The sequence below is a fragment of the Salmo salar genome, chromosome 18 (genome assembly GCF_965601325.2).
Source record: "Salmo salar chromosome 18, fSalSal1, whole genome shotgun sequence".
Taxonomy (NCBI): domain Eukaryota; kingdom Metazoa; phylum Chordata; class Actinopteri; order Salmoniformes; family Salmonidae; genus Salmo; species Salmo salar.
This window is the reverse complement of record NC_138308.1, coordinates 68,023,557-68,043,654: the sequence shown is the minus strand read 5'-3', so window position 1 is coordinate 68,043,654 and position 20,098 is coordinate 68,023,557. Positions and strand designations below refer to the sequence as shown.

Below are 20,098 nucleotides of genomic sequence, written 5' to 3'. Positions count from 1 at the left end.
TTTACATAATGAGACCCATGTCGTCCAAAAAGTTATACTTTTGACTCATTTGTCCATAGAAAATTCTTCCAAGAGTCTTGATGATCATCCAGGTGCTTCCAGGTGCTTTTTGGCAAACTTGAGCAAACTTTTTGAACAAGATGGGTCCCATTATGTCTGGCGAGAACCAAACGCTGTATTCCACAGTGAGAATCTCATACCAATGTTCAAGCATGGTGGTGGTAGTGTGATGGTTTGGGGATGCTTTGCTGCCTCAGGACCTGGACGACTTGCCTTAATAGAAGGAACCATGAATTCTGCTCTGTATCAGAGAATTCTACAGGATAATGTCAGGCCATCCGTATGTGAGCTGAAGCCGGGTGATGCAGCAAGACAATGATCCAAAACACACAATCAAGTCTATGTGAAAATGGCTAAATCAAGTTTTGGAATGGCCTTGTCAAAGTCAAGACCTAATCCCAATTAAGACTTGAAACAAGCATTTAATGCTTGAAAACTAACAAATGTTGCTGAGTTAAAGCAGTTCTGCATGCAAGAGTGGGCCGAAATTCATCCACAGCGACGTGAGAGACTGATTAACAACTACAAGAAGCATTTGGTTGCAGTCATTGCCGCTGAAGGTTGCACAACCAGTTATTGAGTGTAAGGGGGAAATTACTTTTTCACACAGGGCAATTTGGGTGTTGCATAACTTTGTTAAATAAATATTTGTAAACTCAGGTTCCCTATGTGTAATATTAGATGTTGTTTGAAGATCGGATAACATTCACTATCAAAAATATGCAAAAAAAGAGAAAATCTGAAAGGGGGCAAATACTTTGTCACAGCACTGTAGTCATGTTTAATGTAAACTCTCACGGCTCCTTGGGGATAAAACATTGTTAAACAGACAGACTTGCCATCCAAATATAAATTCAAGAGGAACACTGGGTGGAGTCATATTTTTATTAGGAATTAAAAGCAATGTTCATATGCATATATGATTATAGCATCAGGCCAATTTACTGATCATCATCATCACCACAGTAATCATCATCATTGCCCTATCCATCCAACATTGTAATGACAGGGATGGGTTTGGTGATGATACATCGCTGCCAAAAGTTACAAAATAGGGATAACCTTCAGTTTACAAAACAATCTAATTCTGTCCTTGGTCACGTGCAAAGTGTTCGACCTCTAACGTCACCTCAACCAAACTACAGGAAAACGTCATTGTATATACCACCATTGATTGGACGCGACTACTAATTGCGGCTCTTTCTGATTGGCTCAACCTCAGTCGCTTGCCGTTGCGGTGCTCGGCTCCTTCAGCTTGTGTTATCACTAAAAATGGCGAGTTGGTGTGTACGAGCTGTGAGACAGAGTTACTCTGTTGCGGCATCGCCTTCATTAATAAGGTAATACATTGAGTGTGCTTTTTAATATGTTTGTTCAGATAATTGTAACGTTGTCGTTTGTAAAGTAATTAGCTAGCTTGTGCCATTTGCTATCACCCTTGGTGCTTGCTAGCTGAGTAACGTTTCAACCTGTCATATGCTGCTTTCATAATGGGAGCACATTTCTTAAGGAAAGCAAACTGAATGAAATGTTGAACATAAAAAATAGTTGAATCCTATGAGTCTGTTAAAAAAATTAACTAGTATAGCTAACTCAATCTACTAACGTAGCCGGCTAGCTAACGTTAGCTAGTTAAACAACCTTGCTTTCATGAACTAACGTTATGCTCAGCTAGTCACAATGCTGCCAAGTCAGATGGCATACCTACTAAAACACCACAATATACTATGCCCATTTATTGGCAAAGTAGAGCACATGCAATGAGAGAGATTCACCAGATTATGACAAATTGAAAGATGCCAAGGGGAGGAAACGTTTAAGGCACGTGCCACCAATTAACGATTTGACCGATGACGCATATACATAAAGTAGTTGCAACCATTGCTACACACTTACATTCATTTACAAGAATCCCAGTGAACTAAAGTGACCACTGCATAAACAGCTGAAGTTCTGTTGTGTATCTAACCCATTTCTCTCTGTTCTGTTAGGGCATCCCAGCGGCTCCTATGCACAGCAGCTCATCAGAAGAGTGGCCAGGGGTCAGAAGAGGACCAGAAGGCTGAGCAGAGCCCTACAGAAAAGGCCTTGGCCGAGGAGAAGGGTCAGCTGGAGGAGCAGCTTAAAGAGGTCACGGTGAGTCTGGCTCCAGGGTGAAGTTTACCTAGTTTACTCAAGATCAGTGTCTAGGAGGGGCATCTTCACCCTACTCCTGGGTCACTACATAGACTCGGTTCCAACATCCACGCTAGCTCCCGAGTGGTACAGCGGTCTAAGGCACTGCATCTCAGTGCTAGAAGCGTCACTACAGACCCTGGTTCGATTCCAGACTGTATCACAACAGGCTGTGATTGGGAGTCCCATAGTGCGGCGCACAATTGGCGCAGCGTCATCTGGGTTAGGGTTTGGCCAGGGTAGGCTGTCATTGTAAATAAGAATTAGTTCTTGACTGACTTGCCTAGTTAAATAATACAATTAAAATAAAATACTACCTAGAATGAAGCCTGCTTACATTCCAAGTGGTATACTAGTATGGACATTGGAAGGTATACATAGACTCGTATTTACACTGTTGCCGTGATGTCATCCTGGCTGAATCCTTAACCTCTATGGGCTAGGTGGGACGCAAGCGTCCCACCCGTGGTGCACTCCATCAACAGCAGGTGCATTTCAAGAGCGGCAAATTTGAATCCAAATAAATGTCAAAATTCAAATTTTTCAAACATACAACTATTTTACACCCTTTGAAAGATAAACATCTCCTTAATCTAACCACGTTTTACGATTTCAAAAAGGTTTTACGGCGAAAGCATAAATTTAGAGTATGTTAGGACAGTACATTTACAAGAGTTGTGTGTAATGTTTTGTCAATTCAAAGACAGGGTCACCAAAACCATAAAACCAGCTAAAATGATGCACTAACCTTTTACAATCTCCATCAGATGACACTCCTAGGACATTATGTTAGACAATGCATGCATTTTTAGTTCTATCAAGTTCATATTTATATCCAAAAACAGCGTTTTACTATGGCATTGATGTTGAGGAAATCGTTTCCCTCCAATAACCGGCAGTCAAGTCAGCACCACAAATTAAATAATTAAAATTAGAAAACATTGGTAAAATATTATATTGTCATTTAAAGAATTATAGATTTACATCTCTTGAACGCAATCAACTTGCCAGATTTAAAAATAACCTTACTGGGAAATCACACTTTGCAATAATCTGAGCACTGCGCCCAGAAAAATACGCGTTGCGATACAGACTAGCCGTCATGTTGGGGAGATCTAAAATCGAAAATACTATGTAAATAATCCATTACCTTTGATTCTCTTCATCAGATGTCACTTCCAGGTATCACAGGTCCATAACGAATGTAGTTTTGTTCAAAAAAGCTCATCATTTATGTCCAAAAATCTCCGTCTTGTTAGCACATGATCTAAGCCAGCCGGACTTCTCGTCATGAACGAGGGGAAAAAATATATTTACTTTCGTTCAAACATGTCAAACGTTGTATAGCATAAATCATTAGGGCCTTTTTTAACCAGAACATGAATAATATTCAAGGTGGACGAATGCATTCTTTTTTGTAACGTATTGGAACGATGGTACCCAACATGAACTCGCGCGCCAGGTGTCTAATGGGCCATCATCGTTCCATGGCTCTTGTTCGGTCAGATCTCCCTCCAGAAGACTCAAAACACTTTGTAAAGGCTGGTGACATCTAGTGGAAGCAATAGGAAGTGCCAAAATATTCCTCAGCCCCTGTGTTTTTCAATGGGATAGGTTTAAAGGTAATACAACACATCAGGTATCCACTTCCTGTCAGAAAATGTCTCAGGGTTTTGCCTGCCAAATGAGTTCTGTTATACTCACAGACACCATTCAAACAGTTTTAGAAACTTTAGGGTGTTTTCTATCCATATATAAGTATATGCATATTCTAGTTACTGGGTAGGATTAGTAACCAGATTTAATCGGGTACATTTTTTTATCCAGCCGTGCAAATACTGCCCCCTAGCCCTAACAGGTTAAGTCAGAAGAGCTTTGAGGAAAAAAATCTCCTCATGGGGTCTCTGTGTGGTCTCAGAATTAGTGTGGTTGTCTCGGTCTACAGGACAAGTACACGCGGTCTCTGGCAGACATGGAGAACCTCAGGACGAGGAGTCAGAAGATGGTGGAAGACGCAAAGAAATATGGTGAGTTTGCATATTTGCACGTTTGCATATTTATTTGTCTCACCAGTGCATTGGACCCAGCAGAAAGACACACATAAGTGGTATTTAAAACCATCATTTTGGTTCATTGACAGCAAGGAACACAGTATAAAGTTAATATGTAGGTATATTGAATGATGTTGTGGTGTTCAGTCTGTTTTCAGAATACAGAATGCATCTCTCTTTTCTTCCCACACCTATCAGGAGTCCAAGGCTTCTGCAAAGACCTGCTGGAGGTGGCAGACATCTTGGAGAAGGCGACGGAGAGCGTGCCCAAGGAGGAGGTGACCTCTCAGAAGAACCCCCACCTGAAGAACCTGTACGATGGCCTGGTGATGACGGAGACGCAGATCCAGAAGGTCTTCGCCAAGCACGGCCTGTTCAAGCTCAACCCTGACGGAGGGCAGAAGTTTGACCCCTATGAGCATGAGGCTCTATTTCACGCCCCCGTGGAGGGTAAAGAGCCCGGCACGGTCACCATAGTAACCAAGGTGGGCTACAAGCTCCATGGGCGCACCCTCCGGCCGGCGCTGGTGGGCGTGGCCAAAGCCCCTTAAAAAAAGAGAGATTCAGTGCGACCGTGATGTTGTTGCCTGGGCGACGGGTCGCCTTAAGTACAGCAGGCTGGTCAGAGCCCCCTCCCCCAACCACCTAACGTTGCCTCAGAGGCAGGAATCCAACTCGAACTGATATTGTTACCATGGACGACATCATCACACAGCCTGTTTTGACTGCATATCGATTCTCCACCCTTCTCCGGAAGTGTGCACTCGCTCACTCCCCGTCATGAATTGAAAAGCATTGGATTGGTATAAGCATTGGCTGGAGGGAGTTTACGCTGTCTTTAAATCCATGACAGGGAGTGTGCAAGTGCATACTTTGGGAGAAGGGTAGATAATTGGGATAGAACCCATGTATATGCCAGGAGCAAATATGTTTTAACAGAAGTAACACTTGTAATGGCATGTAGAGCACAGAACCAGTTTCATGCAAGTCGTTTCTGTCGTATGTCATCGGGGTCAGATTCCATTCTTCTCTTTGTCCAGTCATTGTAATTATTGTGTTATGGATGGGAGAATGTAATGGATCTCATTGATTATAGACCAAATTGTTGTCATCACTATCATTGGAGAACTCTCATACAATTGAATTTAAAATAATGACATTTTTCCTGTAAGATGAGTTGTTTTTGGCACAACTTAACCCTGTATATTGCTGTTTTAGTATTGCTTCCAGGAACAGTTTTACATGTACTGTATACTTCATTTTTATAAATGATGTCTAGACAAATTATTGTTCAGGTACAGTAGAACAATGACTACGGTTGTCGAAATGCTCTGGTCAAATTGATTACAGATTCACCTGAGATAAGCAACATTATGTTGAGCCTCTGATGTAATCATTCCGGACTTCACTGTACATCACTGCTTTGGCAGATGTCGACTTGGTGGTCTACGATAGACGGCATAATACCAATTGAGTTTATACAATAACTATTTGAACTGAACATTATAGTGAATAGTTGTTCTGTTGAGTGCCACAGCAGCATTTAAATAAACAGATTTACTTTGAATCAGAAGTCCCCTGATTTTATTGCTTTCGATTTGACTGTTACACTGTAGGTAGAAGGCTTCATAAATGTAGAACACTCAAACTATCAGCGATATTACCACATACTCAACTCACCCAATGCTGTAAAAATTAACCAAGGAAGCCATAGAAGTATAAAGTATTTGCACTTTTAATACAAAACATACTATGTCCTGTGCAACCACAAAGAATGGGCCATCAAAAATTCCCCCTCAACATTTTCAACCACTGAATTGTTAACAAATGCTTTGACTTCCTAAGCATACTACTTGTACACATGAACAGTTTAACAGCATGCAACGACAACACATGCAAAAGGCTTAAAATGGTTCTCTCGCATATTTAAGATTTGTTTTTCTCTTAGTTATAAAGTCCCTGAAATAAAATACTGTACATTTCACAGGTCAGTATTAATATGTTCATTTTCAATTTATCTTCCAAAAAAAATCATGTACATTTGGTAAAATATTTTTGCAAAAAATTCCACAGAAATAAAATAAAACCTTTCTCCCCACCCTCAGAAGTCTTGATGTTTAGAAACAATTCAAATGGAAATAATTTTCAATCAAGCCATTTAACCAAAATGTACTGTTTACATAATTTAAAACACTTGGCTTCACATGCAAAAACAGGCAAAACACTCCCATATGCTTGTATCAAATGGTAATGATGTTTCATAGAACAAGAGTAATTTCAACCACCTATAAAATGTTATCTTTTGAACATAAATAAGTACAGAAAAAGAGGCTGAAACAATTCAGAATGCAATCTACTGATGGGAAGCTTTAGCTTAACTGTGTTTCCCTCGGTCATAATATCTGTGCCATAGGTAAAATGGTTTGGCACAGCAATGGCACACCCTGATTATTAAACACGGCTATGGGAAACAGGCTGTGTGTATTAATGTATTTTAACTTTTTATAATGACAATGGTTGAAGTAGTTAGTTACTGGCTTTGACAGGAAATGAGAGACTGATAATAGGCACTGTCAACTTTAGAGGTTCTAGCCTAGACTGAACTCTGACCTCTCAGGCTGACCTCTTAATACAGCCTGGGTCTCATTCAGTAGGCACCAAACGGAAGACAATAGGGTGAAACAGGGAGGGACTACCTGGCCTTGTCCAATAAGAAATGATTATTTTATGTTCTCTAATAAATATAACACTGGGCTGACCAGCTAGCTCCACCTCTGAACGCAGGGCAACTGGCTCCCTGCAGCAGAAACAGCAGTGAGGAATGGGGCTTTAGTTTTATGGCAAAATCCCTATCAGTAAAAAGCACCAAGATCCAAGAGTCAGTACATGGACAGGGAGAGGAAGGAGAGGCGGAGGGAGGAAAATAGAACAAGAAGCAGCACAAAACTAAATCTATGCTTTGACAGAGATAGAGCTTGAACACTCCACTACTTCTTACGCCCATCCCTCGCTCTCCCAGCCTCAACCCCACTTTTGTATTCCAACTCTGCCCATCAACCGATGCCCATTCAAAACTCCATTTACATTTAAATGGCGCTCTCCTACCACCTCTCTGATCGACACGCACAAAAGCCCTCGGCACCGCAGAGGAAAGTGAAAAGAAATCATAGATGCCGTTATGGTTCAAAAACAGTTTTCTCTTTAAACCAGATAAGGAGATATCTAGTCTTTGATTGTAAACCGTGCCAGTTGTTGCAACAAATAGAAATCTTCAGGTAGGTGATGCGAGAACCCAGGGGCCGTGTCAGTGTCTGGATACTTTCAAGCTTATGGGGAAGCATAAATACAATATATTGCTTTTATTACTTCTGTGGTATGATAAATATACTATGATGGGGATGCCACCAAGGCCTATACGTGTGACAGAGGAGCTATAGGAGGACAGGCTCCTCCAACCAGCCTCCACTGGTATGCGATCATTACATCTACTTCCCAGCGTCAAACTTGATACTCCTCAACACTTTCTATACAACCAAACCGCATCTTTATCCCTGCAGTAGTTCACCTTTTCCATTTTAAACAGGCTAACTGGATGTCAGAAAGAAAAGGTGCCAGTGGACACTTCAAAGTACCTGTGCTGGGAACAAACACATTTGATGTCAATGGAAAACATCAATGTCTAATACCAACCAAGCTTTTCTGAGGCAGTCGTCCCTTTACTCTACCAGATTATTCCTGGCCTTTGATATTGTACTTGCAAGGCCATGTGATGTGTACAGTAGCCTATATGAATGCTGTGACTGTAAAAAAAATATAAACAATGAACCAGGAAGTTAGATGGAGCAAATGTAGCTGGTCTTCAAAACATTTAAATATGACTTTAATCCCTTTGGATAAGTGAAACACTGGCAAACAAAACAGCATGCAACCGGTGATAAGAAGACAATCATGCACCACATATTCATTAAGAGGTTAAAAACAGTCTGACAGGCCATCACACAGTTAACACCATAATATCCAAACCAATGGGATGGCAAACTTAACCTGCGATGGAACAGGGTAGTAAAAAAAACTAGTGATAGCCTATATGCTCATTTGGCAAACAAGAGATTTTTGATTTGTGCTTAAGGATTGTACGCATGTCATTGGTTAATGCCCATATTTAAAAGTTAAAATGTTTCTTATCTTAGTGAATAGCCTACTAGAATCAGAAATCATGCAGGGGATGGAACAGAATAGTGAGAAGTTAGGCTATTCCTCTCAGTGCCAAATTCTGAGCCTGACATCCTAAGTTAGACTGCCACAAAGCTACAAAAGTCAAAATGGGGATTACTGCAGTACTCTACGAGAGCGTTAGCTGCCAAATACTGACTCCTGTATGCTTTGCCGGCCTTCATCTCTTCATGGGAGGAATAGGATGATATACCCCCTGCGTTGCAGCACAGTGTGACTGTATTGCTGTTTGAATAGGCACTAACTTGTGCTCTCCAAAACTACATCCTGACCTAAAGGAAGCTAGCCTGGTCCCAGATCTGTTGGTGTTGTCTGGTCAATGACCATAGGAGTTGGAAAGACAGCACCAACTAATTTGGGACCAGGCTAAAAGGAAGCTGGAGGCAAACTATACTTTGAGAACAGCTTTGAAAACAGTGTTGTCTGGTTTGCCCAGCAGCATTAGGCGATCCTTCACTGGAATTTCAATACAGAGACCCTGTATCATCTACCCATACATTATCATTCATATGGATTCAAATGCAAAAATATATATCTGTTCATCACTCTCCTGTAAATGGTATCCAAACTTTTATTTTTTTAAGGGGAAATCCTTATTCTTTGCAATGTACATATTCACAAACAGTCCTGTGGTCGATGATGTTGGACAAAACGAGATAAAAGGTGGTAAAATCCAATAGTTTGGTCTATGTGGAGCTTACGAGTGCAAATCTCACATCGTTTCTAACAAGACACACCAATCCAACGGAGAACAGAGTCATGGTCCTTCTATAATCCTCAGTCCCCACCAACTCCATACACACATTGTTAGGACACTTCCCAGTCCAGTTCCTACAAACCCGATGGACTGTTAGGACATGTCTCGGGATATCCAGCCGCTCTCTGTGAGGAAGCTGAGGATGCGTTTCTTGAGCACCTTGTCCAGGTAGCCTGGCAGGCGGCTCTTGGAGGTGATGCCCTGGCGCTTCTGAAGGTGGTCCTTGATGATGATGGTCTTGACGGTCAGGTAGCGCGTGGGGCTGAGGTTGAGCGTGTTACACAGGACCTTCTCCCGGTCCGACAGCAGTTCAAAGCCGGACAGGTTCTCAATGGCTGCAAACTCGCCTTCCTTGCCCTCCTCTTTGATGATGCCACCGCCTACTCCTCCAAGCCCTCCCCCAGGGCCGAGCCCGCCGCCTCGGCCTGTTTTGGAGGTAGCCACACTCTTGTTCTCCTTGCGTTTCTCCCGTTTGTGCCGCGCCGACTCGTACTCGGCCGACTCGTCCAGTCGTGCAATGCCGTTGCGGCGGTATCGTTGCAGCTCTCGTACCTTGACACGCAGCATGCGCTCCTTGTGCATGTTGTCAAAGAAGTCCTCAAACTCCCGCAGAGCCATGAACTGGCACATCCCCCGTAACTTGACCCGCTGCTCCTTCTCCTCCTTGGTGATCTTACGCTTTGGCACTGTAGGAACGGCTGCAGCTCCCTGCGTCACAATGGGATTGGTCAGCATCAGAAGGGTCCCCACTACTCCTCCTCCCATTCCGACGGCGCCACCACTACCCCCGCCACCTACAACTCCCAGCGTGCCTGGCTTCTCCTTGTCCTTCTTATCTCGCCCAAGGAAGACGGGCACCAGGTTGTAGTCGCGGGCCACATTCTTGCGGCGCTGACGCTCCCGCAGCTTGCGCACGTACATGTCCACGTGCGCCCGCTTCATTTCAATCTCCACGTCTTCATCGTCGTAGTTGACCGACAGGCCGCTGATGAGCTTCTCTGCCTCCTGGTCATACTCAATTTCGTAGTCGTCGCGAAGGGGCATATAGCCCAGCTGCTGCTGCTCGCCCAGGGTCACATCCAGCGGGGGCAGGGGGGTGGTGAGGCTGGGGGACAGGGGGGCACCGCTGGGGCAGGTGTGGTCCGTTACCCGGTTGGGGATACTTTCAGGGACGCAGGCCTTGCCCAGGTTGCCGTGAATGTACATTCTGACGTAGTGGTCCATGACTTCCTGGGGGGTCCGAATCGCCCCCATGTGAGTGGCCATGTCCTCCTGAAAGACAACACACACACAGGGCAGAGTGTTACTTGGGGGATGCTTTTTTTCCCCCTCATAAAATGCAGATAATTACACATATAGGGATACATCACTGCAAGCATCTAGACAGACACTGCATGCATTGCTATACACTATTACCATACGTGTGTTGAAATCCGTTGATAGGCAATACATACAACAGATTCATTTTAACAGATGACCAGCCTACATTAAACTAAACGTTTTCATAATGCAGTGCAGGTTTGCAACCTGGATTGCAATGTACATTTGTATAAAAAAAATATGCATTATAACAATTTAGCTAGCTAGCTGTAATCAGGACTAAAACAAGGTGGATTTCAAGGCTTGCAGAGTTGCATCGATATTGCCAACTCTCGACAAGTCCTGGCTGTCAGTCTGAAGTTGTCCAATGTATTCGGAGATACTCTCATGTAAAATAACACAGTGTAAGTTTACTCATTCACATTTAATCTATATCATTTTATGCATATATGTGTATTCTAGCTAGCTAGCTATGAGACAAGTAGGCTATAAATTGAAATACCCAGTTTCCAAAGCCATATTGCTCGATCGCATCGAGTAGCGACTGCTCTTCCCTGCTAGTCCATCCTCCCTCCGCTTCGGGACCCCAGAGTGGGAAGCGCCCGCCGTCAACTTGCTGATAACCGTGCCATCGCCGATGATTACCGATTTCTGCACCTGCGGAGAAGCATTCCGGACACAGTTCGATATCTGGGCAGTCAGTACAGCGAAGTCGCAGATTCGTAACGTCTGCAAGGCAGTTTACGCAGTACTTCTTTCCTAGGTCGGCCATGTTGCTGGCTTCTTGCTTGTTGTTGGAAGCAGCAGTGTCGCGGGGGGAGGGCATGCGTACTGGAGTCTCACAACTGCGTCTCATTAATATGAATAAGCTTGGCGCAAACGCCTGTGATTGGCTTACATGCTCAGTTTCCAGGACAACTCAAAACACCAATAGGTTCATTGACAAACATTGACTTCTGAGTGAAGTTCTCATTTAGCGTTTCTTGACTTCGTTTTATACTACAAAACGCATAGCTGTGTTTAATTTAATTTGTGTTGATATATTTGAGTTTTGCCTTACACATTGGGACTTCATTGACATACTTATGTGATTTTCTAGCTTTTTTCTGTCAGGAATACTACATTCCCATCGATGCGGATGCAGAGCAACAAGACAATGACCCTGAAAACACAGAGCTGAAGAACAATGAACAACTCCAGAAGACACAAGCTGTAGAGCCCTCGGAGGAGGGCAAATCCCCTAATGTTGATGACAGTAAGAATAAAGCTGATACCCCTGCAGATGAGGATGAGGAGGGCGTGTTAGTGGAGTCTGAAAAAGCTTCACCAGAACAGGCAACAGATTGCACCTCAACTGATGTTGCTTCCATCGCTCTCCTCGCCCCAACCTGGGCTTGAACCAGGGAACCTCTGCACTCATTGACAACAGTCACTCGCAAAGCATCGTTACCTATTGCGCCACAAAAGCTGCTGCCCTCGCAGGGCACCAATTGAACGTCACCGATTGACATGTTACTAGTGCGCACCGCTAACTAGCAAGCCATTTCACACCAGTTACACTGAGACAGAGGGAGGGAACTCAGCCGCATTTGAGCCAGGCGCTGGAGACGAGTCACCCACATAAGCAAACCTACCCACGAGCTTGACATTTGAAGAGGGAGAGGGCCCGGAGATGAAGCCTCTAGTAGGGGAGCCTCTCTCCCGTGAGTGAAGTTTTACACTCGAAAATAGCAACGATAACGACGATGATGAAGATGGACCAAACTAGGCCCAGGTACCCCCGAGAGGGAGTGCTGCAGTCCTGTGCAGGTTGAAGAAGAGGGTCCCTCTCCAACTGAAAAGTAAGGCCCCAGCCTCGACTACGAAGACTACATGAACTTCTTCATAGAGCTGCAGGTGGAGAAGGAGAAACAGAGCCAGGTCAACGGTCAGCTCCAGATCAAGCTGGTGGAGTATATCTGCAAGAAGACAGGTTACGACGCACATCCCAAGTAGGAGAAGGCGTGTCTAACCAGGAGCAGCGCTACTAGAAGAATATAGCCATCATGGAGGACCTGAGGTGGTAGCACCGGCATGACTTGGAGGCGGCCAAGCAGCAGGCCGAGGAGCTGCGGCAGCAGAGCCAGGAGAAGGTGGATTGCAAGGGGGAGTTTGTCGAGGACCTGCACCTCATCGACTTCGAGCAGATGAAGATCGAGAACCAGGCATACAGAACGAGAAGATAGAGGAGCACAACGAGGAGTTCCTCAAACTGTACAAGAAGATCACCAGCACTGTCCAGGTACTGGCCCACGTGAAGGAGAAGCTCCAGTTTGTGCAGATGGAGAACCAGGCCAAGCAGGCCTAGCTGGCCGAAGTGGAGGCGGTGGTGGCCAGGACGTGCTGACCAAGACCAAGTAGGCCAAGGTCGGCCTCCGCATGGACAACCTGGCCTGCTGGGCAACGATACCCTCCTGAGAGACTTTGAGGAGAAGGTGGATGCCTCAGACGGCCTGGAGGAGAGGCACGCAGAGCTCATACTGAAGTGTTCCGGGGTGAAGGAGAAAGTGGAGCACACCAAACCCACGGCGAAGTGAGGGAGAGGAGAGGATACACGGGAAGACACGCTAACGTATAAGCGCACACACACTGACACACAAAGCAATGAAAGAATGCGATCAAACACATTTGTTGTGAATAAGGGCATATTTGTCATGCAAAATTACTTGCATGTTCATAAATGCATAAATACATTAATGAGTTATGTTTTCACATTTATAATAAATATTCAGTTTATTCTTCATGTCCTAATTCTAATATTTCTCAAAGGACCATAATAGGCTACAACCTCAGCTTTGATATGGACAGTGTGAGTAGTGAAGCTCAATGATTCTGAATATGAAATGCTTTCAGTTACCTAATTAGTGACAGACACCATTGCATCCAGGGGCGGAACTTTCATTGGGGACGGGGGGGACATGACCCCCACCCCCACATTCTAAAATTGCATTTTTGTCCCACCCAGTTTTATTATTGCACTGTGATACTAAAAGCGGCATTGGTGTGCTTTAGGATCATGCGGACGCCTCAGAGCCCTCAGGTAGGCTGTTTGGCGGTTTCAGACGGCTGAATTTAGGACCACTTGGACACGACAGAGCGTGCGGACAGGCTGTGTGAAGTCTGAAAGGTACAGTGCTGCTGTCTGCAGCTGCTGTCTCTGTGTATGTTGAGCTTTTTCTCTGAGTTGTAAAAGCAACCTAAACAGAAACAATCTACTCTTTATTTGACTGATGTAGCTGGCAAGGTAACTGCTGTTTGACTACACAGAATTTTTTTATTTTTTATTTCCAGTGCTGAGCTAGTAGTGTAACTGACATGTAACATTAGTTACAGTAATGTTTCATCCCCTCTCGACTGAAGTTCTGTCTGAAGAGAATGAACTAGCTAGCTAGTAGCTACCACAGCCAGTTCATCTGTAGTCTCTCTATCTGTCAGGTAGCTGTATCTTAACAGCTGTTGTGTGTATGGAAATATTTTGTAGCCTTTTTGTCCCGTTTCAACAGAAGTAAATTCACTTGGCTAGTTTTCATCAATTGATGTACCATTAGAGCAACCAAAAGTTGGCTAACGTCAGCTAGCTAGCTCACTAACTTTAGCTATTATTTTTGCCTCAATCACGCTAGACCTGAATCAAACGATGAAACCAGCTGCCAAACGATTGAAGACTGATATTCGGACGTTTTTTGACAGCACAATGTGAGTTTTTATTAGAGTCAGTATAGTAATGTAACGTTATTGATCTGTCAGTTTCCCTAGCTAATTGTCTATTTTTCACACTTACATGGTATAAATAGTTCTACAGACTACACTGCCATGGTGCACAGTCAGTATACAATACTATGCTCATCAAGATCAGCAGGATCAGATGGTGACAGGGGTCCCAGCTGTGTCAGACAGCCAGGGAAGACCAGTCTACGGAGCTCAGGTGAATTTTTCAGTATATGTTCAGTTAATGGATACAAAGTTCCAACTTGAGTTGATGGGTAGGCTACAGTCTGGGATCTGGAAATAATGGTAATTTCAGTTATTGAACCTTTGATTCTATTCTTAGATAAAATCATGTATACAGTGCATTCGGAAAGTATTTGACTTTTTCCACATTTTGTTACGTTACAGCCTTATTCTAAAATGTATTAAATCGTTTTTTCCCCTAATCAATCTTCACACAATGCCCCATAATGACAAAGCAAAAACTGGTTTTAATACATTTTTGCAATTGTATTAAAATAATAAAACGGAAATATCCTATTTACATAAGTATTCAGACTCTTTACTCAGTACTTTGTTGAAGCACCTTTGGCAGCAATTACAGCCTCGAGTCTTCTTGGGCATGATGCTACAAGCTTGACACAGCTGTATTTGGGAAGTTTCTCCCATTCTTCTCTGTAGATCCTCTCAAGCTCTGTCAGGTTGGATGGGGAGCATTGCTGCACAGCTATTTTCAGGTCTCTCCAGAGATGTTTGTTTGGGTTCAAGTCCAGGCTCTGGCTGGGCCACTCAAGGACATTCAGAGACTTGTCCCAAAGCCACCCCTGCATTGCCTTGGCTGTGTGCTTAGGGTCATTGTCCTGTTGGAAGGTGAACCTTCGCCCAGTCTGAGGTCCTGAGATCAAGGATCTCTCTGTACTTTGCTCCATTCATCTTTCCCTCAACCCTGACTAGTCTCCCCACACTGCATGATGCTGCCACAACTATGCTTCACCGTAAAGATGGTGCCAGGTTTCCTCCAGACGTGACGCTTGGCATTCAGGCCAAAGAGTTCAATCTTGGTTTCTTCAGACCAGAGAATCTTGTTTCTCATGGTCTGTCATTTAGTTGCCTTTGGTAAACTCCAAGCGAGGAGTGATTTGCCTTTCACTGAGGGGTGGCTTCCATCTGGCCACTCTATTATAAAGGCCTGATTGGTGGAGTGCTGCAGAGATTGTTGTCCTTCTGGAAGGTTCTCTCATCTCAACAGAGGAGCTATGGAGCTCTGTCAGAGTGACCATCGGGTTCTTGGTCACCTCCTTGACCAAGGTCCTTCTCCCCCGATTGCTTAGTTTGGCCATGCGGCCAGCTCTAGGAAGAGTCTTGGTTCCAATCTTCTTCCATTTAAGAATGATGGAGGACATTGTGTTCTTGTGGACCTTCAATGCTGCATAAATGTTTTGGTACCCTTCCCCAGATCTGTGCCTCGACACAATCCTGTCTCTGAGCTCTACGGGCAATTCCTTTGACCTCATGGCTTGGTTTGTGCTTTGACATGCACTGTCAACTGTGGGACCTTATATAAACAGCTGTGTGTTTTTCCAAATCATCTCCAATCAATTGAATTTACCACAGGTGGACTCTAATCAAGTTGTAGAAACATCTCAAGGATGATCAGTGGAAACAAGATTAGGCTTGCAAAGGGTCAGAAACTTTCCGGTAAATTTCCAGTATTTTTACGGAAATCTTCCATGGTAAGTTATGCACGGGAATTTGGGGAATTTTGCTTACATTCATCAAAAAGGTTAGCTTATAACAGTGAACCTTTTTTTTGTGGGATACACATAAGGCAATTCTAGGTCTTGTGGGATATTTTGGTTAAACCATCCCCAATTCAATGGAATTGCAACCCTTTGCATGCACAGTGCATTCTTGCATCATATGTGCAGTGCACTCTTCCATCATGTGTACAGCTGATTCTCAAGATCTTGCACTCTAATGAGAAGCTATTGAGCCCACACCACTACACTGTCTGAGCCAAGGACAACATGCTTTCTGGTAAGTTTTCAATACAATACTGGGTGGGGTGAATATATACTGCTCAAAAAAATAAAGGGAACACTTAAACAACACAATGTAACTCCAAGTCAATCACACTTCTGTGAAATCAAACTGTCCACTTAGGAAGCAACACTGATTGACAATAAATTTCACATGCTGTTGTGCAAATGGAATAGACAACAGGTGGAAATTATAGGCAATAAGCAAGACACCCCCAATAAAGGAGTGGTTCTGCCTGTGGAGACCACAGACCACTTCTCAGTTCCTATGCTTCCTGGCTGATGTTTTGGTCACTTTTGAATGCTGGCGGTGCTTTCACTCTAGTGGTAGCATGAGACGGAGTCTACAACCCACACAAGTGGCTCAGGTAGTGCAGCTCATCCAGGATGGCACATCAATGCGAGCTGTGGCAAGAAGGTTTGCTGTGTCTGTCAGCGTAGTGTCCAGAGCATGGAGGTGCTACCAGGAGACAGGCCAGTACATCAGGAGACGTGGAGGAGGCCGTAGGAGGGCAACAACCCAACAGCAGGACCGCTACCTCCGCCTTTGTGCAAGGAGGAGCAGGAGAAGCACTGCCAGAGCCCTGCAAAATGACCTCCAGCAGGCCACAAATGTGCATGTGTCTGCTCAAACGGTCAGAAACAGACTCCATGAGGGTGGTATGAGGGCCCGACGTCCACAGGTGGGGGTTGTGCTTACAGCCCAACACCTTGCAGGACGTTTGGCATTTGCCAGAGAACACCAAGATTGGCAAATTCTCCACTGGCGCCCTGTGCTCTTCACAGATGAAAGCAGGTTCACACTGAGCACGTGACAGACGTGACAGAGTCTGGAGACGCCGTGGAAAACGTTCTGCTGCCTGCAACATCCTCCAGCATGACCGGTTTGGCGGTGGGTCAGTCATGGTGTGGGGTGGCATTTCTTTGGGGGGCCGCACAGCCCTCCATGTGCTCGCCAGAGGTAGCCTGACTGCCATTAGGTACCGAGATGAGATCCTCAGACCCCTTGTGAGACCATATGCTGGTGCGGTTGGCCCTGGGTTCCTCCTAATGCAAGACAATACTAGACCTCATGTGGCTGGAGTGTGTCAGCAGTTCCTGCAAGAGGAAGGCATTGATGCTATGGACTGGCCCGCCCATTCCCCAGACCTGAATCCAATTGAGCACATCTGGGACATCATGTCTCGCTCCATCCACCAACGCCACGTTGCACCACAGACTGTCCAGGAGTTGGCGGATGCTTTAGTCCAGGTCTGGGAGGAGATCCCTCAGGAGACCATCCGCCACCTCATCAGGAGCATGCCCAGGCATTGTAGGGAGGTCATACAGGCACGTGGAGGCCACACACACTACTGAGCCTCATTTTGACTCGTTAAAGGACATTACATCAAAGTTGGATCAGCCTGTAGTGTGGTTTTCCACTTTAATTTTGAGTGTGACTCCAAATCCAGACCTCCATGGGTTGACAAATTGGATTTCCATTGATTATTTTTGTGTGATTTTGTTGTCAGCACATTCAACTATGTAAAGAAAAAAGTATTTCATAAGATTATTTATTTCATTCAGATCTAGGATGTGTTGTTTAAGTGTTCCCTTTATTTTTTTGAGCAGTGTATTTTTATAAGACATACATTATTTTTTGTTAACTAGTAAATAGTAGCCTACAGCAAAGTGTGTTTAAATAATTTCTAACTTGTTAACAATTTCTGCTAGTTAGTTTTTGCTACCATGTGGGGTTTAGCTTGCTTGAGCCTGCGAACTGAGGAGTGTTAATTCACCTGTTTCCATGCATGTTTCATTTTAAAACATTGATCTTAGAAAGGAGTTGTTTAAGCTAACTGCTTAACTATTTCTCTGTACATGGAATTGTATTAGTGATTTAAAAAAAAAAAATCTAATCTTTACAGGAAAATGCCACGGGCACTATCTGATGTGTGGAGACATTTCACTGCAGCTAATGTAGAAGGAAAAGCTGTGTACATTTTCAAATACTGTGCCAAATCATATGTGAAGAATGCAACAAAGATGCAGAATCATCTGGTCCAGTGCATAAAGTTCCCTCAGTGCTCACAACAAGCAACCTCTGACAAAAGTCCCTCTACTTCTATTCGAGGTGAAAATGATGAATCAGAGTCCTTATCGATAGCAACAGCTCGTGGTCCTCATGGAATCAGAAGTTTTGTTGACTCAATGGAGGAACGTAGTCAGAGAAATGCTGATGAATGTCTTGCTCGAGCTGTGTATGCAACTGGTTCACCTCTGATGCTCACAGGCAATGTGTATTGGAAGAGATTTCTGAATGTTCTTCGCCCAGCATACACCCCTCCAACCAGACATGATTTATCTACTCATTTGCTGGTTGCAGAGTTCAACAGAGTTCAAGTGAAGCAAATCATAGAGAAAGCAGACTGTATTGCAATCATCTCTGGTGGGTGGTCGAATGTTCGTGGGCAAGGAATAATTAACTACATCATCTCCACCCCTCAACCAGTACTCTACAAGAGCACAGACACAAGGGACAACAGACACACCGGTCTCTACATTGCAGAGCTGAAGGCAGTCATCAATGACCTTGGACCACAGAAGGTATTTGCACTGGTGACAGACAATGCCGCGAACATGAAGGCTGCCATGTCTAAAGTGGAGGAGTCCTACCCTCACATCACACCCCTTGCTGGACTGCTCATGCATTAAATCTGCTCCTCAAGGACATCATGGCACTGAAAACAATGGATACACTCTACAAGAGAGCCAAAGAAATGGTTAGGTATGCAAAGAATCATCAAGTTATAGCAGCAATCTACCTCACCAAGCAAAGTGACAAGAATAAGAGCACCACATTGAAGCTGCCCAGCAACACCCGTTGGGGTGGTGTTGTCATCATGTTTGACAATCTTCTGGAGGGGAAGGATTCTCTCCAAGAAATGGGCATATCACAGTGTGCCGATATGAACAGCTCCATCAAGAGGATCCTCCTGGATTATGAATTTTGGGAGAGAGTGGTAAGCAGCCTGAAAACTATAGCAGTAGCCATTGCACAGATTGAGACAATGCCATCCTGTCTGATTGCTTGCAGATGTAAGAGAAGAAATCCGTACTGCCCTGCCTACTTCACTGTTGCTCCAAGCAGAGGAGACTGCAGTTCTGAAATGCATCAAGAAGCGCAAAGACTTCTGCCTGAAGCCCATACACGCCGCAGCGTACATGTTGGACCCCAAGTATGCTGGAAAGAGCATCCTGTCTGGTGCAGAGATCAACAAGGCCTATGGTGTCATCACTACCGTGTCTCACCACCTTGGCCTGGATGAGGGCAAGGTTCTTGGCAGTCTGGCGAAGTACACTACCAAGCAAGGGCTTTAGGATGGAGATGCAATATGGCAGTCGTGCCAACATGTTTGTTTGCAATTAGCAATAAAATGCTAATTATTTACTTAAAAATCATACAATGTGATTTTCTGGATTTTTGTTTTAGATTCCGTCTCTCACAGTTGAAGTGTACCTATGATAAAAATTACAGACCTCTACATGCTTTGTAAGTAGGAAAACCTGCAAAATCGGCAGTGTATCAAATACTTGTTCTCTCCACTCATCAGCCACCTGCTGGAAGGGACTTTGTGGATCTGAGGCTCTTTCCCCTGTTGCCTCCATCATCCTCCAAATCCCACCAACATCAGTCGCCTCAGAACACAATTGGTCCTTGTTTTGGAACACACACA

The 20,098-nt window shown here is 44.3% G+C and overlaps 2 protein-coding genes across 2 annotated transcripts; one reads left to right on the top strand and one right to left on the bottom strand.

Moving 5' to 3' along the window:
* Window positions 1-1,265: 1,265 nt before the first annotated feature.
* LOC106577492 (grpE protein homolog 1, mitochondrial) lies at window positions 1,266-5,853 on the top strand. Its single transcript, XM_014155526.3, has 4 exons — window positions 1,266-1,400; window positions 2,052-2,196; window positions 4,181-4,262; window positions 4,485-5,853. The coding sequence occupies exons 1-4, from the start codon at window positions 1,333-1,335 to the stop codon at window positions 4,835-4,837; spliced, it is 648 nt and encodes a 215-aa protein (XP_014011001.1). The 5' UTR covers window positions 1,266-1,332; the 3' UTR covers window positions 4,838-5,853.
* A 146-nt stretch (window positions 5,854-5,999) lies between these two features.
* LOC106577491 (transcriptional adapter 2-beta-like) lies at window positions 6,000-11,405 on the bottom strand. Its single transcript, XM_014155525.3, has 2 exons — window positions 11,099-11,405; window positions 6,000-10,548 (listed from the first exon to the last, which is right to left on the bottom strand). The coding sequence occupies exons 1-2, from the start codon at window positions 11,366-11,368 to the stop codon at window positions 9,370-9,372; spliced, it is 1,449 nt and encodes a 482-aa protein (XP_014011000.2). The 5' UTR covers window positions 11,369-11,405; the 3' UTR covers window positions 6,000-9,369.
* Window positions 11,406-20,098: the final 8,693 nt, after the last annotated feature.

Excerpts from the sequence above, each read along its gene's own strand:
- LOC106577491 (XM_014155525.3), bottom strand. The coding sequence starts at position 11,368 with ATGGCCGACCTAGGAAAGAAGTACTGCGTAAACTGCCTTGCAGACGTT. Across the intron at positions 10,549-11,098 it reads AATATGGCTTTGGAAACTGG|GAGGACATGGCCACTCACAT; the intron begins GTATTTCAATTT and ends GTTGTCTTTCAG.
- LOC106577492 (XM_014155526.3), top strand. The coding sequence starts at position 1,333 with ATGGCGAGTTGGTGTGTACGAGCTGTGAGACAGAGTTACTCTGTTGCG. Across the intron at positions 2,197-4,180 it reads AGCAGCTTAAAGAGGTCACG|GACAAGTACACGCGGTCTCT; the intron begins GTGAGTCTGGCT and ends CTCGGTCTACAG. Across the intron at positions 4,263-4,484 it reads GGAAGACGCAAAGAAATATG|GAGTCCAAGGCTTCTGCAAA; the intron begins GTGAGTTTGCAT and ends CACACCTATCAG.